Source organism: Athene cunicularia, assembly GCF_003259725.1.
Source record: "Athene cunicularia isolate RWA chromosome 4 unlocalized genomic scaffold, athCun1 chr4_part1, whole genome shotgun sequence".
NCBI lineage: Eukaryota > Metazoa > Chordata > Aves > Strigiformes > Strigidae > Athene > Athene cunicularia.
Window position 1 is genome coordinate 16,361,755 of NW_020799098.1, and position 26,555 is coordinate 16,388,309.

The window sequence follows — 26,555 nt, forward strand, 5'->3', positions numbered from 1 at the left end:
AAGATCAAGGCAGCACCTCAGTCAACAAGTAATGGCCAATGTTGTTTTCCACCAAATGAAAACAGAGTGGTCAGGTGACAATTCTTTTTTCTGCCATCAGCAGTTTTGCCCAAAATACTGCACAGGTTAGTTCACACTCATGTAAGAATTCTCTGCTATCACAGCCACACAGAGATTTCTGTATGAAGATAAATCGTTCTCGAACTGCATAAATCAGCTTCCCATTTCTTTCATGCTATCACTTAGAGTTATGGAGGTGGAGAAGGGCTGGCTTAAAAACTCTCCATTCCCAGGGGTGTCTCATCAGCATCAGAGAGTTTCAAGTTTGAGCAGTTCAATAGAAAATGTGGGAAATATAAGCAAAGTTTGGGTGTGTGAAAACTGTTTAGAGAGTTGCAAGAATATAAATTAAACAATTGCAAATGATTGTCAGATGAGGGGTTTTACCAGCCAACCAGGCTGTTACGGTCATTGAGGGGAGACTATCACAGGGAGTGGTGTGGAAAGAATTGCCTCTGATATTCTGGCTACACTTTATGGAAGAACAAATATATGAACCAAATCCAAAGTCAAAAGGAAAATGGGGAATGTAGTCGAGTCTAGCTAGCAAAACTGAGACAGAAGACACCTAGAGAAAAATATCTCTAACATAAACTGGGCAGAGCTCTCCAGAATAGTGCAAATCTCAGCAAAGGTGAGAGATGACACCACTGCATGGGCAGCTGCAAGGAAGGCATTTCATTCTCTGACAGCTTTAGAAGCCCAGTAAGAAGTGGATACCTGTATTTTCTCATCTCTTGATATTGAACAAAACATTTTTTTTTTCAGTCTCAATCAAAAGCTCTGAATTGCAAGATGAAGGAAATTATAGGAGATATTCTGACTGCTGCATTCATAGTACAGGTGAATAGTTGTGCAAGTTCCCAGGTTCTAACTCCCAATCAGTCTGGCAAAGCTGTTACTTGTGGAAGTTGTCTTCTTTCCCACAGGTATTCAAGGAAATTCAAACTCTAGCAGAAAATAAGAGGAACACAAAAGTCCTCAACCATTATCTTTTCCTTTCCAGAACTCCCAAAACATGTATATTTGAAGTATTTTTAAAGCCAAAGCAGTGCCAAAGACATCCGGTTTGGAAACCACTGTATAGTCAAGGGGAAAAGGAAAAGAAACACAGAAAGGGAAGGGGATGTAGAAAGACAACATGAATTCAGTAAAGGACCTATCAATCACCAGCTAGCACTGGGGCATCCTGTACATTGACAGTTACTAAGGACATCAGCTTTTGTGAACCAAAGGTGAGAGAAACCAAGGAAGTATTAAAAACATGAATGGAGAACAAGAAGGAAAGAGCTTTCAAAGGCCAGGCACTTTTCTTCCAAAAAGAAATAAGGTAGATCTGTAAGAATCCTCTACTACCAAAACTGAGAAAGCAAAGGGTTCGTATTGCCAGACATCAAGCAGCATATGCTGGTAAATTGGTTATGCATGAGGGAGTCCCTCAAAAACTAACACAGTTCTCAGATTTAATCCAATAGTAAATTTTGGCCCTTGGTATTTTTAGCTCTCTGCTGTTCGCTGCTCTAGCAACAACGTGCCTGTAGTTCTGGCAGCAATTCCTACTGTAAATACTCACTGCATTAAGAATCCTGCAGAACTACTGACCATAACGGAACATGATGCCTAATGCTGCATTGTTACACTTAGTCATGCCACTCTTGCTGTTTGTATGGAGGGCCAGGGTGGACACAATGCACAGAAATACTACCTTCTCAAAGAAGTGCAAACCCCCTGCATTTCACACACTCTGAAGAGCCTAACAAAACTTAATGCTTAAGGATGTGGCATTCCTCTCATCTGACCATGCAACCAGCACATCTGACATGTTTGAGCCAATGTTGTACCCTGCCTTAACAAGGGAAATCCATCCTGTGCCCTGCAGTCCTCCAGCGCAGAGCCTCTCAGAACCACCCTGTCTTTCCTTGGCTACTTCCCTTCTGCCATCAAGACCATCTCTCTCCACTTGTTCGTGAGAAAGAACTAACTCTCCTTCCTTGCTATTAGGCTTTTCACATAGTTCTCTGCACTATAAGCCCACTCCTATGGAGCTTCATAAGAGAAAAATACACGACCTCTTGTTACTACAATAAAACCTTCCTTCTCAGCAGATCTGACTTTACCCTTTTAAAGCTCCTCTATCTGATCATGTCATCAAGCCTCTTCCTTATCAGTCTGCTTCATGCAACATCTCACCTCCTCCCAGCCTCACTTCTGCAACCAGCCACTTAAAGCCTTCCTTTCCTCTTTTGAGTTGTGCCAATGACCAGGAAGGGAAGCTGGCAAGCGAGTGTGCAACCACCACAAAGCAGGAAGAAAGCAACAATGGATATGAAATCCACCCATCCAGCTAAGTTACAAAACCATATTGTTAACCAACCTGGCTCCCTGACCCCGTTTAAGTTTCCTTACGAGGAAAGAACAAACTGTTTCCATCCCTGGCAGGGAAGGAAGAGAGAGATATCATTGTTGTTCTGACACTTGGAAAGTGCTCATATACAATGGCAATGAGTATTAATACAAGATCCTAGACAGGCAGATTAGGACATTCTCCAAAAACTGTTTCACTGTAAGAGAGAGATATGCGAGCCCATCATTGAACTCATCGGGGGCACCCAAGTAGTTGGACAGGCTGAAGGAAGAAGCATGTAATTTTTATGTTACAGAGTCACTGTAAGCTTTGAGAGCTTCACTCCTTCCATTCAATCCAGTCATCCAACTTAATGTTTATTTCTGCTGATCCCAGCTGAAACAATGAATTGTTGTGTGAATGGAGAGGCACAGAATGGGGTAAGTCTTCTAAAAGCTCAAGTACAATAAAGACTATAACAAAAGTTATCTTCACTGCAGCAATCTGTGCTGAAAAAGCCCATTTAGGCCCCAGATTTACAGTGAAGTCAGGCATCAAAAAAGACTCGTGTGTGGGTGCAGAGCTTCTCAATGGTAGATCACTTCATAGTCTAGGAGAATGTAACATGCAACCCCGTCCCAAACTGATCTTTCAAAATATTTTATACAGGAAAGAATGTTTGAGGTCTGAATTTTCTATCTAAATGTAACCTTCTGAATGGGAGCAAGCTGGAGGATGGATGGATGGATGGATGGATGGATGGATGGATGGATGGATGGATGGATGGATGGAAGGAAAACAGCAGAATTTATCCACTCCCTTTGTACTCTTATCTAAGGAGATCAGTTTTTCTTAAAATTTCATGCAATGTAGAAGGCTTGCGTGCTTATGCTAGCTTGTGACATCCTAAAAAACAAAACTGCAAAGCCTCTTCTGACATGCCAGCCTGTGAGAGCACTGACATGTGAGAAAGTGTTCAGTCTATGGATGCTCTTTATGAGTTTCTATGCAGATCTCGCTCACTGCCTTTGAGAATTTAAACAGATAATGTCTGGCAGTTAACTCAGGCATCCAGGCCTTTTATCCTTTTGTTTTTGTTTTTGATGGGGGTGATGATGATCTTTTAAAGGCTTTGTTTAGTATTTTTATCAATTAGCAACTAAACTTGGAAGCTACAGTCAGAGCCAATGAACTTCAGTGGATTGCTGTTGAGGTCTCTGTGCCTGCATATTAGGACACAAGTAGAGGACAATGAATCAGTTTCTTTTTAATCCAGATGCTGCACAATGGGGTTAGTGTTTCAAATATGACAGTGAAACCAAACAATGCATAATTTTTCCTTTTCTTTTTATATGCAGACACCTACAAATTTTAAACAGAAGATATGCCAACCCCTGTAAGGCAAATAAAAGGCAGCCAACAGGGAGTTTGCTCTTCCTAGTTACCTTTTATGAAGCCCTTATAAGTAGTCCTTCAGGTCAACCAGTCCCAGAAAATCCCTTCCAGAAATCCACCACAAAAAAAAGGATTAATATATTTTCACTACCAGGTAGGAAACACTATGCAAATTTGAACACTACATAATAAACAGTGCTAGGTATATCAGACCTTTAAAAAAAAAAAAAAAGTTTATTCTATTTATAGCACCACTGGCAAGGAATTCTGGTTGCTTGATTTTTATTTTTTATATAGCTGACAGTATTATTTTTAACTAAAATTTCAAATATGAATCTTAAGACAAAATCAGATTGGGAGTGTGGATGGAAAAGTGACAACAGAATTTTCTAGGGTTTTGATTTTGTGCATTTTCAAGTGCTCTACACTCTCCTAAGTGATACTGGATTCAACTACGAGAAATTCACAGCACCTAAAACCATACTTTTTATAGAATATGTATTCAGTTGCTCCTTTTGGCAATATTCTCCTGTTGAGAACACACTGCCTATTCTATTTCAGTAATGCCACTTTTTGGCTGCAGACCATCCTAGAAGTTTACAATGTTTTCCATTCTTTACACATACGCTTTTTTCTTACATATGGGGGGTGGGGGTGTGTGCAGAGAATGATCCTGCAATACTGTCTCCTTTTACAGCTATTTACAGCTGCAAGTCTGTCCTTTACCTTCTTCTCTCTGTATTAGAGCTCATGGAAAATGATCATGTAACATATTTCAAGTCATGTATCAGTTTGGGCCTTTGTATAAACATGATGGTCAGGCCAATTGTACACACTCATTGATAAATTAAGGTTCCTTAAAAAACAAGAGTTACTCTATTGATCATCACTAGGTGACCCTTCTTAACCCATCTGTTAAGTCCAAAGGAGGGTTCTTCTATGAAGATTAAAAAAAAAAAAAAAAAAAAAAAAAAAGATATCCTTAGCATTAGAAAGAGAACATCAAAGCTGACTAATCTAAATAGCACTATCAACTACCTTTACTCTTACTGCCTAATGAAAATAAGAGCCTCCAAGCTGTTCTAAACCCAAAGGTGTTACTTTTCTTTACTCTGTACCGTCAGTATTACTGAGTTTGAATCTGGTTTTGCATGGTGTTCCCAGGAACTGAGCATGAGGGTTTATGCCAGTCTGTCCTTTCTTGATCTCTCTTTCCAGGCAGGCTGGCCAAGCAACGCAGAAGGGATTGGAACTGTATCTCCATGTTTGTGCCCACATGGCCAGGACAGTTAAAGCTAGCTTTAAGGTCTACTTTAGTTCTCAGAGATTTGCTGGCATTTCTGTAGAGTGAAATGACTCTACAGCAAGCATATATGATGCCTAAAGTTTAAAAATGTGTTCATGTACTAAACTGACAGTTGTGAAAAGGATTTCCAAACAGAAAAAAAAAAAAAAAAAAGGAAACTTCGCAGTTATTTCTGTGTTTCATCTTTGTTCACAGTTTGAAAGTAAAAGACTAGATTTGTTGCTACTATAAAAGCAAACAGACGGTTGAGTAAATATTTTGGGGTTTCCATGCTGAAATAAATAACCTCCTTTTTATCAGTGCATATTATTGATAAATAGTAGCATCAGTTGTGTGGACACAAATATTAGCTATCGATGAAGCATTTGGTCATGATGGCATTATTTTCTCTCCCTCCTCTTTTCCCTATTTTTTTTTTTCCCCTCTCTCCAGTTAAGCAGCTTTTCTCCTCTGAAGATCACTGGATCACCAGATAGCAATCTACTCATAAGCAAAAGATGCCCTAGATAAAAGATTTGTGTTATGATTCACAATGTGTGCAATTCAGGACATTCTTGACTGACACCAATGTACTGTATATTCATTTGCAACATGGACATATGATAATTATGATGATTTTCAGAATAATACTGAAAGAAGTTTCTTATTTTGCTATTATTAACAAATCTGCAACAACATCATTATCAAAGTTGGAAAATTCATAATTGTGAATATATTGGTCTTTCGGGTACTGCTCAAAAAAGCCTAAAAAATGATCCAGAGAAGTACAATATTCATTATTAAACTTCACTAGCAAAAATGTAGTATCATGTTATTAAAAACCTTACCAGGGCCAGAGCACAATAGAGTTAGGTCCAAGCATGGCATTGAGGAGGTCTAGGTCTGGATCTGAAAGGAGTTTGAGAAGGACAGGGTGCTGCTCAACAAATGAAGGACAAGCAGCATGGCTCATACAAAAAGGCCAGCAACCAGAAGGGTTACAGGCAGCCCAGACATATTTTTAACAGGTGAATCAGAAAACAGGTGAGATTTGAGCAAATGAATGTTCTGGTCATGGCCACATTGCCTCCAGTGGTCTTGTCTATTAAACTTTAATACGATCTGTGGTAGAGCACAGCAAGTTACAGGTACTGATTCAGTCTCCCTGGCGCACAAGCCAAAGGTTTCAGAATGGACTGAATTAACTGCCAGGTCTGTCCCACATTCCTCCAGAAAAATTTTCTCTCACAGGAAGGGCAGTAAGCAGGTAAATACTTATTATTTAATTTGCACATACAAATGCTTTTCCAGTTCAACATGGGGGACAAAATGCAAAGGTGACATTTCAGCTAGCACTGTGAGAGAGGGTTAATCTAACTTTGCATTCAGTCACATAATTTATTAAAATATAGTACAAGATACATCATTATTAAAGTGTTCATTGGGTCTGGATTAGAACTGTAAGAATTATTTGTGGAAGGGAAAGTCTTTTGATAGGCCTTATAGATCTAGACTGTAAAGTACCAATTTGGTAAGAGAATATATATATTTAAATAAAAAATTGTAATTATCATTACGGACTTTCTTTTTCATTTCAAAAGAAAAAAAAACCCTCTTTGCTCTGTAAAAGAATTCTTATAAATCTAGAATCATTCTAAGTGATTCTATAAATCACCTTGGGATGACATACTATAGCAATAACCAGAAACAAAGGGAATGTCACAGAGACAGAAAAGTCACTACAGTCTTTTCCTTAACTCACGATCTGAATTTTAACAAGGAGATTTTACAATTCTTTAGTACCCCTTTCTAGATCATAGACAGCTGAGTCAGGTCTGTGGTACTGGTTTTCAGGGTATCTGTTTGTTTTTTAAACAACTACATTGTAATATGAAACTGTTTTGCAAATCATAATAACAAGGACCTAAAACATACTTTAATGTAGATGCACTAATGTGCCTTCAACATTTAAATTACTGACACTTCATAAAGAAATGCCAACAGTCCAAGGAGAGGTTAGTTAATGTCATAGATTGACGGTTGCAAGTGCCACCTCAAAAATCAAGAATTTTTAAACTGGACTAATCACAGAAGATAATGGTTTTCCATGAATTTTCTTTGAATCACATCTCAGGAATACACAGCTCATGGGCCCTCTCCCTTTTAAAAGCAAACAGATATCACAGCATGATTAGCCATGGCTCCTACACATTTAAGAACTAAAAAGTCTTTGAGGATGGTTTAACCAATAAAAGTGCAATGCAAAGAGAAATGTTTAGGTCTTACTTTTGACAGAAGCTATACTTTGTTAGACAGCATACAGTTGACTGAGGAATAGCATAGTAATGAAACTATTACTTGAAATATTAATATATTATTTTTTTCTGGTTTTAGTACAAATCAGTAGGCCATGATTGAAAAAAACATTACAATACTGATATTTAAAAGGGATCAAGTTGTGGGAAGAGCATTTGAGACAGAAGCAATGACAAAAAAAGTCCTAGACACTAAAAATGTACATATACCTAAATAAATATTACAAATTATACACACAAGATTATCTATAGTGAAGATGGTAATAGAAGGACAGTGTTTCTAAAATGTGAACTTACAAAGGGAATATGACAGTTATAAAAATGTACATGAAATTTGGTACTTGATTTCAGAAAAAAAAAAACCATCCAAACTCAGATCAACCAAGGCCAACTAATAAAAAGTGAAAATACTCAGTTCTGAAAATACATAGTTTTTCAGATCTGTAACCTGTGTTATTTTATGCTTTTATATTGTATCTATCTCATCAGCTGTATTCCAGTAAACTGTTTTGATTTTCAAAAGCTTTGCAGTGGTTTTGGATTTTGTGAGTTCCTTCAGACTCCGTACAGCAGCACTATATTTAACCATTTCTTGTTATTAACGTAAAGAGAAGTTGGTCTAATTAATACTGGTAATTGATCATAATTCATGAACACTGGTGCTGATGTTGGCTCCAAAGATTTACTGAAAAACTGAACACAAAGCATGAATGACAGGCTTTTCTAAGACTTTTGTTCTGTTTTATTGTTTTCTTGTTGTGAACCACTGCACTTAAAATATGCAAGATGCCTAATGGAAGAACAACTTTACAGGCAAGGATATGACAGGACTGGGGAGTGAGTTGAGATGTACTCTGTAAGGATGTGGAGCGTGTTCTCAGTATGAAAAACAACCTGGGGACACAACATTGATGGAGAAGAGAGCACCAATGGAAAGATGAAGCAAGAGAACTTGCAAATACTCAGACACACTGACTGAAGGCATCATTTGGAGGAACTTCAAAGCAGTCTATGACACTCTGCAGACATCACCATCTGCCACATACTTCTAAAGATTTGAGTTCTCAAGGGGCTACTTCCTGCAAGACATGAACATCTTCAGAGAAGAGATTAGAGATACATCATGAACTATCTCATCCTGACCATTTATCATGATAAACCTGCCAACTGCATTAAATTTGCATAAAAGGATGTGGTCGCCTTTAATAAGCCACCTATTCCTCGATTTCTGAGTGACAAAAAATGAACTGAAACACGTTTAGTAAGAGTGCTGCAACTAATTGTTGAGTGAACAGTCTTTCACAGAATTGCCACGCTACTATCCAGCTCTAGGATTTTCTAAATGTGTTTTTTCATTCATAGCATAAGTTTAGGTTGTCAGCTATTACAACATTGTGCATCTCTCTAAATGAACAAGAACTGCCAATTTAAACTTGTGAAAAAAAAAAAAAAAATCTCTTACATGTCAGAAGGAAAAACCCACAGCACTGATATTTTGAATGATGATCAGTGGTGGAATCATCTGCATTCACTGCAGTTCCCTGTATCAGCAATGGAGGTTCTGGGTGAAACCAACTAATTTCACTTTTCGTTAAGTTTCTATGCTGACATGTCTAACATTTTCACATGTACATTGTGTCTACACCCAAAGGGAAATCCTGAAGGACATTCAAATCTTTGTAATCTAGCGAACATTTGTTGATAAATAATATATTAGCGTTTCACTGAGTTATGACTTCAGTATAGTTTTTTAGATACATCCTTGGCAAGTTTTAAGTGTAGCTCATCAAGGTAATAGAAGTTAACTAAGTAAATTGTCCTCACTACAGGATATTAGCCAATCTTGAATTTTCACATTGGGTCATAACAAATTTCAAAATATCCTTTTACAGGCATTGTATGCTGCATCAGCAAACCCTTCTGCTTTTACAGATCCCTTTGGGTTGGTACTGTCTATAAAAGTGGTATTTAAACATTTGTTCTGTTCATGGTCAGTCAGACTGGTATATTTGCTGGCAAGTCACTTCTGAAAACCCTTCCCTTCCGAAAGCTAACTTTCACCATTTACTGTATTATTCTCTTATTTCCCTGCATCCAAAAGTAAAGAATGGAAAATTCTGGTAAAACTCACTATGGGAAGCATACCTTGTATGCATCTATTGCCTGCAAGTGTGCATCCTTTTTCCTTCCTCCTCCTCCAAAATGACATGGTTTCCAGTTAAATCTTTCCAGATACCGTGTTCGGAGTCTCCAGCAAAATCAGCAAGCCACAGACAAAATCACAAATATATTTTATAAGAGGGTTTCTGTGGGATGGAAGGGACTCGGCCTCAGCTGAAGAACTGCTACCTGGTAATGAGCTCCTCATTCCACCAGCCACTGTAAATAGGATTTACAATCTTCCTCCAAAATGCCTGTAATACTCTAGGTTAATATATGAGATCTCACCCCCTCTAGTGACTGGTCCCACTGCGAATAGGATAGAGTTACTTACTGATCATTAACACAAGCCATTCCTTCAGCTTTTGCTTTTGCTGCTAAGAATCCTCGGTGCTGTGCATGCTGCCGAGGCAGGTGTGTGCGCCGGCAGCGCTGCCATACTGCATGTGCTCTGCTGGAGGCTCCTACAGCAGGAGCCCTCCAGGGTCTTCTCCTTCCCTAAGGGCCATCCGCAAGTACTTGATTAAGGAGACCGGCCTACATGATTCTTCAGTTTAGAAATTAAATGTATTGGCTGAAAGAGGAGCAAGGCAGAAAAGTGTATTCACAAAGCAACAAGATGAGCCTGCAGTCTGGAAGATTTAAGCCCCAACACAACAGTTGTCTCCTTCAGATGTGGTCATTCCCTTCCAAGTGCAGGGCTACCTTGAGGAAAACCTGACAGCACTTGAGCTCAGACCTTTCCTTAACTGACCTGTGAAAAAGCCCAGTAGCAGCACTGCCTATTGCCCAAATGTCTGTCTTTTATAATATATTTACAATCTGCCTGGTACAGTGGTGACAAAGCACCTCAGAGGCCTTAATCCCCTTGTTCTGTGCCCTGCTTTCTCCACAGCGTCCAGAGGAGCACAGGGGATCTGAAGAGAATCAGCAGTTTGTGGAAATTTGGCCAACTTCTGATGAGGCTTGTGCTACTGGCCTAACAGTCTCCCCCCTCCAAAAATATTCATGATTACAAAGGCAAGCTAATAATAATAATTAAAAAATGTCCTTTGCTGAGGGTGCAAGGATAGACTTATTTGAAAGTGTGGTAGTGAGAAAATTTTAGGCCATCGCTTTCACCAAAGACTCCAACAAGGTTGCACCTCAAAGGCAGAGTGTTACAGAAAGCAGATAAAGGCAATGGTGAAGCATTTTCTGCAAGAAACCACACGAGAATTGAAGAGTCTGTTATCTTTGGGAAGAACCTGGTTAAAGGCTTTCTACCACCACAATAAATAAACAAACCAGTGTTCACCACAGTCATCACCTTCCTTGCAATTCCTCTACAAGTACATGGTGGGGTCCCAGCTTTCTAGCCCATATCACCTTACCATGCAACTGTTTATGTTGTGAGAGCTTTCTTTAATGGATTCACACTCAAAGTATAAAAGGCAAGCAGCAATATGCATTTCAATATTTAAAAGCATAAATAAAAATGGTAATAGATCCCAGACATTTCATTTCCTCCGCCCCTTGTCAATGATTGAGCTGGTGCTGATGTAGATGACTTAGATCAGTGGCCAGTTTGAGGCTGAAAAAGGTTTAGATGTCTGGAAATTTCAAATGCAATTCCTAGAAATAAATAAATCATTAAGCAGATGAAAGGGAGACAACTACTAATGTAAGAGGCTGTTATTTCGTAAACTTATTTTATGGTCTGAAATGCGCCCACAGGTTTTAAATGCAACCGAGTGTGAAACAGTAACATTTTGTCAACATATATAAAACCTTGTAGAGATAATTATGTCACTCATTTTCTTAGCAAAAGAGCTCCAAAGGTTCATACAAATAACAAACTGAAGAAATCCATACTTTAAGGTAGGCATATGGTGCTGGTGTTGAAGCTAATGAAGAATTTGCTGTTTGTTTCAGCAGAACTCAGATTTGCTGTTGCATTAATAAGTGAAAAATGGATGCAGCTAAGTTATCGTTTACTATATCAAACAAATAAATCACTATACAGAAAACACATCTACAAAAAAAAAAAGACAAAAACCAAAACTGCTGGGCTCAGTAACTCAGGCCATGCTGCCAAGCACACAAGTTCACAATTGTAATGAGCAGCTCAATTCTTTTGCTCCGGGAGAAGTCTTCAATCTCCTAAATAAAAGTGACCAGGGAGAGAGGGTTTGAAGCTCATATTTAGCTTGCACAGACCCATGATGTGTACACGTGACGTCATAAAAATGCTGTAAGTCTGCCAGGTCAGCAGCCACAAACCCCACATGCTGCCAGTCAGAGGCTGAGCAGACACTAAAAGGCTATGAATTTCATTTAATCATCTCCTTTCCCCTTCCCAGTAAAGCAGTAGAGGCTAGCAGCTGCTGGAGAAAAACGTCAAAAAATATTAACTATGAATGTCCAGGGTTTGGTTTTTATTAGTATTAAAACGAAACAAATGAAGAATAAACCTAATAACAAATCTTGCAAAATTTGTTATTTATTAATACAGCTAACAATGTAGGCTTCGGAGTCCACTTCCAAGGAGCATGTGGATAAGCTCAGTTAAATGACGGACTTCATATAGCCTGCCAGATCTACCTATTATTCTGCTAATTTATGGGCCACATATTTCTCTCCAGCTAAATTTCTGATTGAGAAGAACTTTACCCCCTTTCCGCTGTTTGTTTTGCTACACAATTTTCCTTAACAGCAAGTGCTGCTTGTTCTTAACCATGCTTTCTATTATACCTCTGACATTCAAGAAATGATAAGTGCAAACATAACCTAAGCCCCTAAGCATGTGGTTTTATCACATAGCCAACTATGGACAACACTTAAAAGCTGAATATGTTCTTCCAGTCCTTTTAAGGTCCCTCAAATTCATCTCCCTGAACCAAGTCACCTAAAATTGCTAAACCCATTAGAATAGGCAGGTTCCACGAAACAAGTTTTTGCTGTACCAGCTTCTGCACCTTCTTCTAGCACCTTGACGTACAGGGCCAAATGCTCAATTTGTTGATGTAAACAGGAAAGATTTGCACGGGATGAGGAGTTGCAACTACAGGATTAGGCTGAAACAAACCTAGGAAGCTTGTGGTAGAGAAAAAGATATTGTTTGTTTGTTTGTTTAAATCACAACAGCACCACTGGCCCACAAACTGTGTTATTTGCAGTCGTGCATCTGTGTGCCATCAATCTCTAAGGAAGGGAAAGAGTTCTGGGGGGAGCTCTCAATTTATGTTTCTCAGTTGACTCTTATAATCACACTCAGTGTTCTCAAGCTTAGTGCAGCTATTCTGGTAACAAAATTTGCACACCAGGTGGGTTTATACAAGTTCCCATGGTCCTAATAATTTCATATACTTCCTAATAATAATCTTGAAAATTACATATGTAATTGTGTTTCTAAAAGGCCACCTTCAGCAAAATTGGGAGAGCTCTTTCCTCTCAACAGGAGAAATATTTTAATAAAGTAGCTAGCAGACACCTATAAAAATGGTGAGAAAAAAAAAATAGTGAAAAAAATCCACCTTTTTTTTTTGATGCTGTCTCTAGATGGAGTGTTAAACAAAGCTAAGGGAAACCTGGGGTCCACAGATGACAGAAGGTCCCAAAATGGGATAGGCACTGAGCAGGACAAGAATCCCTTGGTCCTGCAATACTGCAATCCAGATGAGGCATTAATATTCATATTCTAGACTGCATTTAGAAAGAAGGCTCTAGCTCCTATGCAGGGGTGGGCCTAACTCAGCAGAGGTACAGCGAACTGCTTCTCTTCCTTATTGAAATTCAGTCCATCTAATTGATACTGCAGAAGGCAGGGGCATAATGAAATAGAGCAGAGATCTTTTCAGTAGTTTTACTCATCTATGCTTTCCTGCTCCTGATCAGTGTAAAACCCCGCACAGGACTTCACTCTTTCCAACTTTAAGCAGTCTCAGCAATGATTTACATTTCCATAATATGGGAATCATTAAGATACTGCTATTAGATCACCATTCAGAAATGTATCAAGACTGTGACTACCTTCATTTGTGTAACACCAAAAATGTTTTAGTTTTGCTTAAGGTATCCCAGTTTCTTTCAAAATGACAACTTAAAGAGTGCCTTTCCCTCAGAAGCAGAATAAAGTATTTGTAACTACCTCATTAATCTGCAAGCAAATACAGGTAATGTTTGTTAAAAAGCAAAAATCTATGAGACTCTGTGTAGTTTTGGTACTGTAAGTAGTCTCCAAAAGGCAACAGATGTGGGGACGGGGGAGGGGGGTGTTGATTTTGTCTTTTTAATATTCAAAGTGGGTCTGTTCTCACTGGCTAATTAAATCAGTAGAGTGCAAACAATAAAAGAAAAAAATAAGTGTTGCCTTTCTTCCCTAGAACAACCTCTCTGGTTCGTCTCTACTTATTTATTACAAGAACTTATTTATTAGAGGCCTTTACAGTATTCCCTCCCCAAATCTTCGTGAAATAAGATACATACTCCACAGTGCCAGTTGCCATTGAGAAGAACACGCTTTTCCTGTGGAATTTAAGATAGTCTTTCCACAGTTAAGAGAAAACGGACTTGGAATGAGCTTCTTGACTGACATCAAACTACTGAAGAATCACATTAAAAAAGTAACAGATTTAATAACAATATCGTATGTACAAATCAACCAGGAGAATGCTGCCCTAAAATATATTTGTACTTGCTTGGCAAAGCCAGTAGGTTTGCACAGGTGTGCTGAATTATTTGAGTAGTAAGGAAATGTGTTAATAACACTAAACAGTCATATTCCAAGAATGTAGAGTATTATGGTATTTTCTAGTCAGATAATTCTTTGTAGTGCATAAATACATGTAATATCAATTAAAACATTTTGATTTGTGAAATCAAAATGAATGTGGTATATTTAGATTTGGTTTTGGAAGTATTTTAAATACTGCTATCTACTTTTAGCCTTTAGTTAGTTATGCTACATAGCACAGTATTAAAAACAGGCTGCAGATACAAACCAGAACTCCACTGTGCTAGTACTGTACAAGAAAAGAGAAGGTGGTCCCAGCCCCAAGTATCTTATAATAAATGTAATGTTACATATCATGAAGACGGGGTTGTAGCTACCTGACTTTAAGAGCATAAAGTTCAGCAAAGGATCAAAATCCTATGCTTGAAATAAGGTAGATTGCATGCCCTGAGCCCTGTGCTGCTAGTGCTTCCCACACCAGCAAGTTAAATGCAAGTTTGTGCATGTATGTGTGTGTATTATATTTAAGTGACAGCACTGTGGACATATCTGAAGATAAGGGACAATAGAGGGATGCAGACCCCTTGCATCATAAGGGAGTGTATTCATCAATAAGTTGGTATTTGGCAACAGAAGGCAACTATTTCAGCCGAGTTGTTGCCAAGTTTTTGAAAGCATCAGAGCCAAGGAAAGCGTTATGGGACATAATGCGTGAGTTTACAGGAAACTCCTCTCAAATGCTGAGGATCATCATGGAAGGAAACATGGATGTGCTTGTTTGAAGATGTAACAAGTGACAGTCAAGAGACTGGTGTCAGGCACTGTGAGGTTCTGAGTCTTTACAGATGTAGAGTTCCTTCTCAGCTCCATGCATTATTGGCCCCATTTTGAGTTTATTGAGAATTTCCCCAGCAAAATACAGTTTAATTGTAGTTAATGAATTATCCACAGCTGAAACACTGATGTATTTAACCCCAAATTCAGGGTTTTATAGAGTTGCATGCCCATTGCCAAATGCTTACTATATCTTAGTTACTTTTAACTCTGCTACTGTTTGAACATACTCAGCGCCAAAAAGTACTTCACTCCCTTCAGGCATTCTTTTGCTTAACCAAATTAATGGTTGCAAACAAATAAAATATTTACTCTGTACTGCAGCCAAAAATGTGTTTCTTTATGTAATCTGAATGATGAGCAAACACCAGAGCACTGGAGATAATAGCAGCAGATCAGACTTAGGGAAATGATGCCCCATCTTATGACACTTCACAGTAAAACATAAAGATCCCCAACAGAAATGAGCCCACTACCACTTAATTTAACTGTATCTGGAAAACACAGTAAAGTAATCCAGCAAAGCAATTTCTGTTGATAGTTGTATGAGGGGCATTTATCAACACGCATTAACCTCTGGCTTTTACCTGTTAGTTTTCTAAAAGATGCTTGTGTTGCTTCATAAGCCACAAGGTGTCACAGTGGCTCAACTGGTAGGACTCTTGTCAGTCTAGACATGCAGGTTGTGGCTTCGGGTTACATACCAGTGCTAACACCGCTCTGTACGAGAGGAAGTGTGTGCTACGCGGCGTATTTAGAAGTTCTGCCTTTGGATGAAACAATCAGTCAAGGTGTATCTCAGTTGCTTCAGGATGCTCTTGATGTGGGTGCTAAATAATCTTATAGCACCGTCACATCACAAGAGATTTACTTGGTGTGCTGGCATCTTGGCCAATCTTTTTACATTATTAACCCCAACAAAGTGTTAAGAGGTACACTAAAAAGAGCTGAGCTAATCATTCACGTTAAATAACAGATTTTATGAATTCCACTTCATTCTACCCAGATTTTCTAGGAATTAATAAAAAATTATTTGAACACATTAATTATTCAAATTTAAGACATATTTTTGCTCATCTTTCATAACAAGCAGTGTGCTGTAAGCAGGTAATATTCTGCTAGGACTGTATTCTGTGATTGATCGTATACTGCATGTTACTGTTTCGGATCCTTGACTGGATGAGCACAGATGGAACTAGAGCTTAAAATGCCAGGAAGCTTTGAATTTTTTCACCAATTCTTTCTTACTACATTTTTCTAAAGTAACTGCATGGTAAACAGAGTCCTGTCCCACAAAAAAAAAATGTGCATGTACATCATATTTACTGACCTATAATTTTCCCATTGCGACCAGTCATTGCCATCCATTTGCTTTACATTCATACACCAGTCAGTCCTCACTGCAAAGCAGAGTTTCTTCTCTGGTGTATTTAATTTCTAAGCATCATGGTTCTATCTGGGAGGTTTTGGAAACACAAACCAGGAAACACTGCCTCTCAGCTTAGCCCATATAAAATAAGCAACTTCTTTCCAGAATGCTTAACAAATTGAAATTTGCATTCTGCCATTATTTGTAAGAATAAAACTCCATTGATCAAACATTCACATAAACACATAAAGAGCACAAGCATAGCCAAAGCAAATTCACTGCTTAACTCAAGTGAATAGTCATGGAAATTTTGCGTGTAGTATTTGTTGCACTCAGGTAATGAACCTTTACCCAGTGTGTTGGCTTTTCATGTCCCATTATTCATGCCAACACATTCATTAAAATGGGCCTATGCTTTTTAACATAATCAGCAATGTGCATAGGTGTGGCCTTCAAAGAGTTATTACCATAGTTTACAGGCATGCTGTTCGTAAATACAAGCAGAGCTCCAGTCAGTGCAAAATGCCAAGCTTCCCACAAAACATATGGTAATTTTTGCTCTGTAAAATGGATAGATGCGCTATATAATGCATAATTGCATCACATTATATCTGAACTTCTAATTGCTTAAAATGATACTTCAAATCACATCAACAACATTATTACCTAATTACCCTAAGGGTTAACTGATGCTCCAGTGATTAAGTCTAGGTAGAAGTGATAGAGCTATTGTATTGCCTTCATCCACTACAGCAAGTGGTAGGGTTGCAAAAGCACATATAGAATCTATATCCTGTCAATGTTTTTAACATCTTGGTATGCTGAAGAAGAGAGGTGGAGAAATGCTGGCCAAGTACCAAAAGGAAGGAGGGTCCCTCTTGAAAGACACTGAACAGCTTCAACAAGAAGAATTTTCATTTGTTCTAGAGGAACAGTTTTACAGTAGCAATTTTCCCTTCTAGTCACAATAACATTATTGTGATACAGAAGGAGTAAAATGGAAACATATTTGGTACTTGGATCCAAGAATTGTGGAAGATGGTGACACTGATCTGAAAAGGCAAGTTACTACCAGAAAAGGGGGGACAGAGTAAAACAGACATTTGTGGGCCTTCTGCCCCTGCCACATAACCCACACAAGAAACTTTTGTAAACCGTGTGAAGCAAACCTAGCATTCTAGGTGCGAGGCATTTCATGTTCCCCTTTTCCAGATGTAAAAGACTATCCTGGTTGCAAACCTAGAAGCAAAGCAGGTTTCATACCTGCCTTGCCAATCGCATCCTGGAAGATCTCTAGTTCATAGAACAGGAGATGGTTAAGAATACTGGTGCTGCTGACTGCCTTCCTGAGGCATGAAGTATGCTGAGGGTGCTTCAGCTTAAACAATAATAAAATGAAAAAGTTTCACTCTATTTACTTTCTTGTTTTCTGAGCATTTTCCTCTCTCCACGTGACTACTGTATTTAAAGATTTAGAATATTTCTTTTTGTATAATGTGGTCATTAATATTTCAGAAATCTCTTTGTAACCTGCTCGAGGACAGATGGCGACGCTTTCTCCAATACAATCTTCTGCTAATGGCTGAGGCAAAACTACACAACTGAAACAAGAATCACAATCAGGTACATGAAATTCTTTAAATGCGCAATGTACCAGAAGCCATAATTTTCTCAATCTACTACTTTAGAAAATAACTTAATAAAAAATGTAGTTAGAAAAAGCAAATGTTTGAAAATCCAAAAGAAAAGTAAAAATAGCCTGCTGCACAGGTGATGTAATACTGCACATAATACTACTCAGATACAGTTGTTTTTTCCAGGTATTTATTTTTGAAGAATGAGCACAGTGGATCTATGATTAGGTCTATTCTTGGGTCGGCCTTAATCAGGGGTTTCCAAATGTGTCACTTTCATACACATATGTTTTATTTGCCCTCTGAATGCAAGGTCATCCACCTAGCCCGTGCAATTCTTCTGCATCATGAAGGATGCTCTAGTGTGCAGCTAGCAGTTGTGTAAAATGGACAGGATCTGGACAGATACTGAATCTGCTGGATGAGAGTAATCTGATGGCAAAACGATACCCAGCAATTAGATTTTCCTGTTCCCTTTTTAAACACACAACAAATGGTACAGACAGATTTGAATGTTTCTGCTGAGCTAACTAGCCTTGGCAAGCTGACTCCGTGGCTTAGAATCAGGAAAGATGGATATCAACAGGTATTGCTGTAATGTCTATCACACATGATCTGCAATGTTCTAATTTGTTAGCTGCTTGGAAGGGTGCAGGGACCTATCTATCTAGTCTGCAGGTAAGCAGGCAGTAGATTTTAAGTACATTTAGAAACTTAATTAAATTAATAGCCTTACCGTGTCAGTTGTGAGCTTATGACTCTATCCTGGCCGAGTACCTGGATGCGAATATTGATAACAGAAAGACCTTAGGAAGAAGTTCTAGGCTAATAGTTATATTTTGGGTGTAGTTATCAAAGTTTATGATTAAAGAAGTCTGCTATGCTCAAGTCTCACGCTTTAAGTCTGTATGATGCAGATGGGAACATCACCCTGGCTAGGAGCTTCATCAAGAGTATGTGTTCTTGACAGTGGTATATAAACAGCAAGGTGGTGTCACAGCAACCTGTCTCATGGAGAGGACAGCCTGATCCTGTAAAATGTACGGCCTTTGCAAAGACTCTACACGATCAACACTCTTGAGGCCTGAAGAGGTGAGAAGCTTAGAGAGCCACCAAGTCCTAGTTCACATTTAGTTCTGCAAAGGTCTCATTTTTCCAGGTCAGTGATTTTTCACTAGCCCCATAAAGCACAAAAGCAACAGAGCTGTCTCCAGAAGCATCAACTGTTCCCATAATGAGGTTTATGGTCCGCAAGTGGTTCTAGTTGATCCCCAGGTACCTCAGGAGTATTTACTACTTCGCCTAGATCAGTACTTACTACTTGGCCTAGATCAGTAACTTACAGGCTTTAGTTTAGAAGGGCATGGCTGTCCACCACAACATAACAGAAATGGAACCAGTATTCTGACCATGAAGTGCTTTCTCTCTGAAATTTGAACAGTAAATGAACACAGAAAGAATGTACTGGGGAAAAGAAAGACACAAGCCTAGGGAGAAGATTTCAGCCAGGGGTTTGGGGAGGTTTCTTTCACTACTATTTTTGCCTAATAAATGACCGAGACCTGGCCAACAGGTCCTGCCCTACCAGAGTCTTTTTTGGAGACTAATCATCAGCTGCTTTGGGACAACCTTGACCCTTCCAGGATCACCCCTCTGGGGCTTCAAGTAGCCCAGAAACAACTTTTAGAAAAGGGCACCCAGCACACTGAGGATATATGCTGGCCTGTTTACAGAGCACAGTGCAGGAAAGAAATCTCTTCTTGGGGAGGAAGCATCTGAACAAAGTATCGGCACGGTTGGAATGCCTGTTTACAGCAGATATGCAACTTTTGGCAAAAAGAGACAAAAAAAAATACCATTTGAAGTGAGGAGTCCAACTAAAAAATATTGCAATGAGTTTAGCAATCTACCCATTCCTTTTTTCTGTAAACAAAGAAAGTGTATATACCAAAACCATTTATTTTTTTTTAATCTGATCTTGCAATCCTACTGCAGGCAAAACCCCAGCTTAAATAAGAGCACAGGACTGGGCCCTTGTTATGATCTCTATTTTGTTCCTTCTCACCATCCAGAGGCTTCTATTTTTGAGACTGGATCTGCATAGTAAATCTTGTTTATATCAGGGAAAGACTAAGTTTAAGGGTTTTTAAGTGAATTCATGGTTTAAAGAGTAAGGAATGAAAAAGAGAAAAGGAAGGGTTGTAAAGGTTTCTTTATAGAAAATGATCCAGTAAGCAGAGTGATTTGCAGACAAGATCCATTTTTACACTTTCACACTGACTCTCTCTCCCCCCTCACCAGACCCTGCCCCCAAAAGCTCCCTGTTCCTTATGCATGCAGTTTACATTCTATATTATAACTTCAGAGGGGGGAAAAAAAGGCAACAAGACATCCCTGACTGTAAGCTAAGGATCAGCGTGGAAAGGAAGTAGAGTCTTTTTTCTCCCCCAGACTCATAAGAATTGTTAGTTTGTAACAATTTTAATTGAAAACAGCTGCAACTGAAATTTTTAAAAGGGATGAAGAAGCTATATGAAATAAAAGACAATCAGTAAAAAGAGCCTTGAATCCATTCTGAAGTCAGTGTCTACCTAAAGGAGTTCAAGGATTTTCTTTTAAAAATGGCCTTTTAGTTTCAGCAAAGCATGGCTTGTAAGTACTCTTTTAAAATACTTTACTTATGTTCCTAGAATTGCTAAGTATTAGTATATTTGTGAGTGAAATGATATTTCCTCAAAAATACTCTGAGACAGAAGTTTATGTGTTTTCTCCTCAAAAAAACAAACTCATTGGACAAACTCAGACTTATGTACACAATATGAGAGATCTGTTTGCGATACTAAGTTGCTATGTGAACAAATGTGATGTCACAACATAGATTTTTATGACTAATGTATTAAAAATGCATCAGGAAGAAGAAGAAAATATCATTTCATCACATAGTAATGTAAGGAAGTAAAATAAGATATTTCCATTCAACTACAGAAATTCTGTTCTGCTCTGATTTGCTTTACATATTTGGTTGAATATGAACGTCTGTGTAAGCTTCCAGTTCATTTAGTAGCTTTAAAAAAAATCATAACATTCTCCTTTATTTTAATTTTCATTTTCTTTACATTTACTTACATCATGAAATCTCTACTTTTGTTAAATTCACTATACAGTTTAATAGGAGTTTAATATGATTTGATTAAGCTGATTGTCTTTAAAACAAATAAGCTACTAACCAAGTCACCCTTAAAACACCACTCTCTTAGCCAGAAGGAAAGCTGTGTTTTAAAAGCACATAATGGTGATGTAAAGCATAATCTCTTGTAGTGACAGAGATACAGGTGAATTTAATATACTGTGATACATGGAAGTTCTAACAATATAGGGGACTAAATAAACAAGTGAAAGGCTTCATACATTTCTTTGATTATTGGCAATAAAGCAATGCCTCAAACTTTAAGCTGTCAGCAACTTTAAGTGATCTATCCACAGCACACTGTAATGTTACCGAAAAATAATTACATACAAGATATAATCACCTTTTGTTTTCTTTTAAGTGTGAGCAATTTCAAATGATTAAAAATTAGAACAAAAAAGGATTTACAACATCAAAGAGGAAAAGATGCTTTTTAAAAAACATCGATTTTTATGAAAAACAGAGAAAATATTTAAGCTAATTTACCTATCCTGTGTATTGCTAGCTAGAACTTTAGAAACTGCTGATTAGGTCACAACAGGATTGTTAAATGTTAAACTAACACAGACATAAAAATATTAAGATAAACTAAGTTTGCGTGAACAGTAATGAAATCCTTAAAACCACACACAGAGCAAGGAAACAGCTGCATTTTGGTTAACCAGAAAGTTAATCAACTATGATAGAAGTAAATAAGATTTATCTTTATATCTGCCAGAGATTATTAAACATTTAAATATTCATTTTACTACTTTAAATCAGGATTGTTGATGCATTACAAAATGGCACTAGATGCTCCCAAAGTATTATTAGGAAAGCACATATTAATTTCCATTTAGGGAAAAAAAAAAAAAAAAAAAGTATTACCAGATTGGATTTCTTTGAACAACTTTTAAGGAAGGTAAGGTACACTAGTTAGTAACTCAGACTCCCTAATTTACTTTAGATCAAATAAGAATTAGCTAGGTGGTGGACTTTTGCCAGTACTTACATCATAAAACCACCCCCCTGCCTGGGTGTGATTGGAATTCTTCGCCTAAGACTGACCCTGAATTTAAAAAGGCAGTTGTAGGTTCTGCCTGAGGAGCCCATAAAGTTGTAAGAAGTTTGGAGAGCAAAAGTTTGCACATCTAGCACAGCCTAGAGTTGCTAATTCTTTATTTTCATGACTACCATTTCTTCCTAAGAAAACAAGAACAACAAAGATAGCCATGCTGCATCTAAATGACCTTTCTTTATCACTCTGTACTTTGTCTGCTTAATACACTGAGCACATCCTTCACACCGACTATTATTCCCTTCCACCCAATGCTGACACAAACCGGAGTGGAAGCAGTGGATTTCTCAGGGAGGGTCTCCAAGCACCAAGCCACTCTGAGGACACTTCCACCTCCCCCAACATACTGTAGACCCTGCTGCTGGCAGTAAAAATTACATTTACCGGTAAATTCCCTAATGGTGTCTCTACCAGCCCATTGCTTTTTTTTTTTTTTGAATCATTTCTCACCTACCTGCAAGTTCTGGAGAGCAGCTACAGGAATTCACTACAAAGGTGGGCTCTACAGATGGAGGGGAGAAGACAGATAGGCATGACATACAGATACTTCTTTCATAGGCTCTCTATCCATCCTCTGCACAACTTAATGAAATTTTGACTGTTTTGCTCTGCCTTGTCCCTTGCAGTGGTGGAAGTTCCAGCAGAGAATCTGACTCTAAAGGATTAAGAATGTTTTTATTTTGCAGGAAAACAGTAAATTCCCAAAAGCTCTCCAAAGGTGTATTTGGGATAAGAGCTCTAGGTTCCCATTTTTTAATGCATTCTCACTTGCCACCGTCTCTCTCTCCAGAAGTTGGGTCCAAGTGGAATCAGCCAGCTTGCTACCCCCAGTCTTTTAGAGAGTTTCTTTGTAATTCCTTTCCCCTTAAGCTGCTTTGCTTGTGCTCACCTACCCCCTGGGGCTCACAGAGTACAAGCAGCCTCCTTCAGAGACCAGTGCCTACATTATGCCAAAGACATTATGAAGAGAAACGTTTATACAGTAAGCCTGTATCACCCACAGCACAAGCACATTCCTTCCATGACATACAGGGCTCCATCGGTCCAGATTCAAAAAAATTCAGAGCTAGTTATACATGCTCCAGAAGCTTTCAGCTACCAATCCCAAACATGCTTGGAAGTGTGTAAAATTAATGTGAAACTTCAACTCCCAACCTGCCCCAGAAGTCAGCATGATTCTTTGCAGGCTGGCCACACCTAGTCACAGTAAGTGTCCCAGGAAAATAGTAATTTTTAAAAATTATTATTATTAAGGAAGGTGTTTTAATTGGAGAATGAATGAGATGAAGCTAGCAAGAAAATACATTTCAACAAACAATGCTCACAGCACAGAGCTCAGAAATTAAAAATCGGAGAACCAGAATGTACTCACAACAATCACAAGGCAAAAGTATTTTTACTCTGTGCAAATAAAAGAAATGCTGGAGCATAAGGCCTTCATTAACTAAGCACTGTCAAAGTAAAATGCTGCTGAAACCTATGGCAGTACTAGCAAGGAAGAGTAGATTATTGCTTTTTGCCCACAACAATCGATGTGAATGTGCACAGCAAAAACTGCAATTAAATGCAGTGAAGTCTAACCCAGCACACCTCAGCAATGAAGGAGGGGGAAGTTGTTTCAGAAGTCCCTCAAAAACTTTTCTAGTGTAACATTTGTAAAGCAGCTGCAATCAGAAACTGGCCAATGATTAAAAGTACCACTAAATAAGAAAAAAGGCTAAATTAGCACTGACAGCTTTTCAGAACAGCTTGTATATAAAACTGAATCACTTAATGATACATAAATGTTCTTTTGACCCGGAAAAGTCTAGAAATTATTACATTAATAGGTACAGGAATGTAAGGAACAGAGTTGCAAGACACTGACAAATAAACAGTAGCAAATAAATCCCCCAAGACCCCTCATTCTATCTAAATGGCAGTGACCCTCTGCAGCCAAGAACTTGGGGCAAAACTGACTAACAGTTGCCATGATTTTGGGAGCAATGCGCTGCTTGGAGTTTTCAGCCAGCACTAAGTGTATTTACCAATTACTCCACAGTAATGTTTTAAGACTAGCAGTGGCAACAGTGTTAGAAATGCAGTTACCCCGTAGCAGCTACCCAATCAGAAAGCAGGTCACATCTCGTTAGCTGTATCATATACATTAAACGTCACAGATTCTCCATGGCTTAGCTGACAATTCAGACATGTGTGGTTTATTTTATGATAACCTCATGTTCTCTGAAAGAATTACAACAAACAGATCAATCTGAGATCCTTTACCACGCTTCGTGGCACAAATTTGGCAGGTATTTGCCTCTATATAAGCCCATTCACTATAAAAGATTAGTACTTTTAAAAAGTGTTTTCAGGACATGACTAGTAAACTACTATGAAAAATTGCAGCACTAAGAATGTTTGCTGCACAAACACAGACACATGGACAAAAATGCAGCCTGATTCAGTCCATACACTTTTCACTTCAACAGACTAAGAAGTGTGCTTTATATAACCACGTAAATAACAAGATGCAGCCTCCACTATTTATTTTTTTTCTTCTTTAAGTGACAAAAGTATTTCCCCTTCCCATTCAGCATATTCTTTATGGCGGTTGATCTGGATTTAGAAACCAGGGTGTATAAACCACTAACAGATTATACAAAGCATAACCAACAGTGAATGTAGTTTACATTATTGGGTACTTTTGACAGCTATATGATGAAGTCGTGAACCGATCGTCTCTCCAGCTAAAAGCAACTGCATTCTAAATGTAAACATGAATTTCTCTTGCCGGTCGTCCTGAACATGTGTTCTTTAAGTGCAGCCTAGGAATAAGTTTTTAAAACTCTGCTCCTGTTTTCTGTTATCATTCATTTTAAATTTTAACGAGTTTACAAAACAAAACCAGAAGAAACGTTCCTCTCTTCACCTAAACCTGCAACATTTCTGAATTAGTTTTGTGCAAAAGCTCAAGCGATACCTGGCAATATTATAGCTGCAAATGCCAGCAGGACAGATCCTGAGCAAACAACACAGTAAGGCAAAGAAATTTCCTGAGACCAGCATTATAATCAATCCTGAAGTGCTGTACTGTAATTTCAAGATTTCAGCCTAAGCTGGTATCTCCTCCAAGAGTTGCTCTGCGTGGAAACATAATGAGGGATTACCCAATTAAACTACTAAATTAATTAGGGTTCGTGCCTGCATATACTGTACTGTCTAGTGGGACGCTTCAGCTGGAATTCGGGCTGAAACCTACCACGGTCCATGCACAGGAAAACAAGGCTGAGGGACTTACCTCCGTCCGCGACTGCAGCCTCTTGTTCATTTCATATATTCGGTACTCTGGTTGCACCATGTATGGTGTGTGTCTCCTATAAAATGGGCCAAAAGGAGAAGAATAGAAAGGGTCATGTGGTGTGCTGGACATCTTGCCTGCTTGCAGAGATTCAAGCTACACAGAGTATCATCAACATCCATACAGAGCACATGGGCTGTGTGTTCTTCACAGTACAAAGTAGCAGCGCGCACACACACACACATCCAGGCTGCACGCACTGGCTGGGAAGTGCTGTGGGAGCCCTCTATAGCAGGAGCCGGGGGGGGAGAGGGAGAGGGAGCGGGAGCGCACAGGCTCCAGAGAGAGGGAGGCTGGAGAGCTTCAGGCACCACCGCTCCTTTTTAAAGCAGCAGTTGCTGGAGGGGTCATTTCCTGTCCACGCTGTAGACTAGTTCAAAAATATAATTTTCCCCTCCGCCTGACAGAGGTCTAAGGTTTGGGTTTAATTTTTCCCAGCCAGGACCCCTCAGGAACCTGGCAGCAAGGCTTGTTAGCATATAGGTGGTTTAAAAGCTGCCTGAGCCAATCACCCTCTGCGAGGAGCACGCTCGGGTAATGTCAGAAATGTGATTACTACAAAATACATAAACACAGGCCACGACAATCCCCGCCGCTTGCAGCTGGTGATTCACCCGCGCCGAGACGGCTCCCTTCAGCGCAGCTCTGCCAGCTCCGAGTGGCCGTGCTGGGCTACCGAGGCTTCGGCAGCCCTCGCCACCCCGGCGGTGGCCCGGGGCGGGGGCTTGGCTAAATCTGTAAAATCTGAGTTCTCGTTTCAGGATAAAATACAAAAGTTCATCGTTTTATTCTAGTGACCACTGACTGGGATCACAATTTATCTTTGACATACCAGTCGCTGTTTAGCGAAACTATTTCTGT

The 26,555-nt window shown here is 38.9% G+C and overlaps 1 protein-coding gene across 11 annotated transcripts in view; it reads right to left on the reverse strand.

The window, feature by feature from the left end:
• Positions 1-26,270, reverse strand: part of LDB2 (LIM domain binding 2) — a 219,296-nt gene extending 193,026 nt beyond the window's left edge. For 3 of the 11 annotated variants that reach the window (XM_026847124.1, XM_026847126.1, XM_026847122.1), the window contains exon 1: positions 25,635-26,108. In XM_026847124.1, the coding sequence (XP_026702925.1) occupies positions 25,635-25,766 (132 nt within the window). In that variant the 5' untranslated portion in view covers positions 25,767-26,108. Of the gene's footprint in view, positions 1-25,634; positions 26,113-26,206 lie in introns of those variants that run through there. The other 8 variants (XM_026847131.1, XM_026847129.1, XM_026847127.1 and 5 more) reach the window with 6 other exon arrangements.
• Positions 26,271-26,555: the final 285 nt, after the last annotated feature.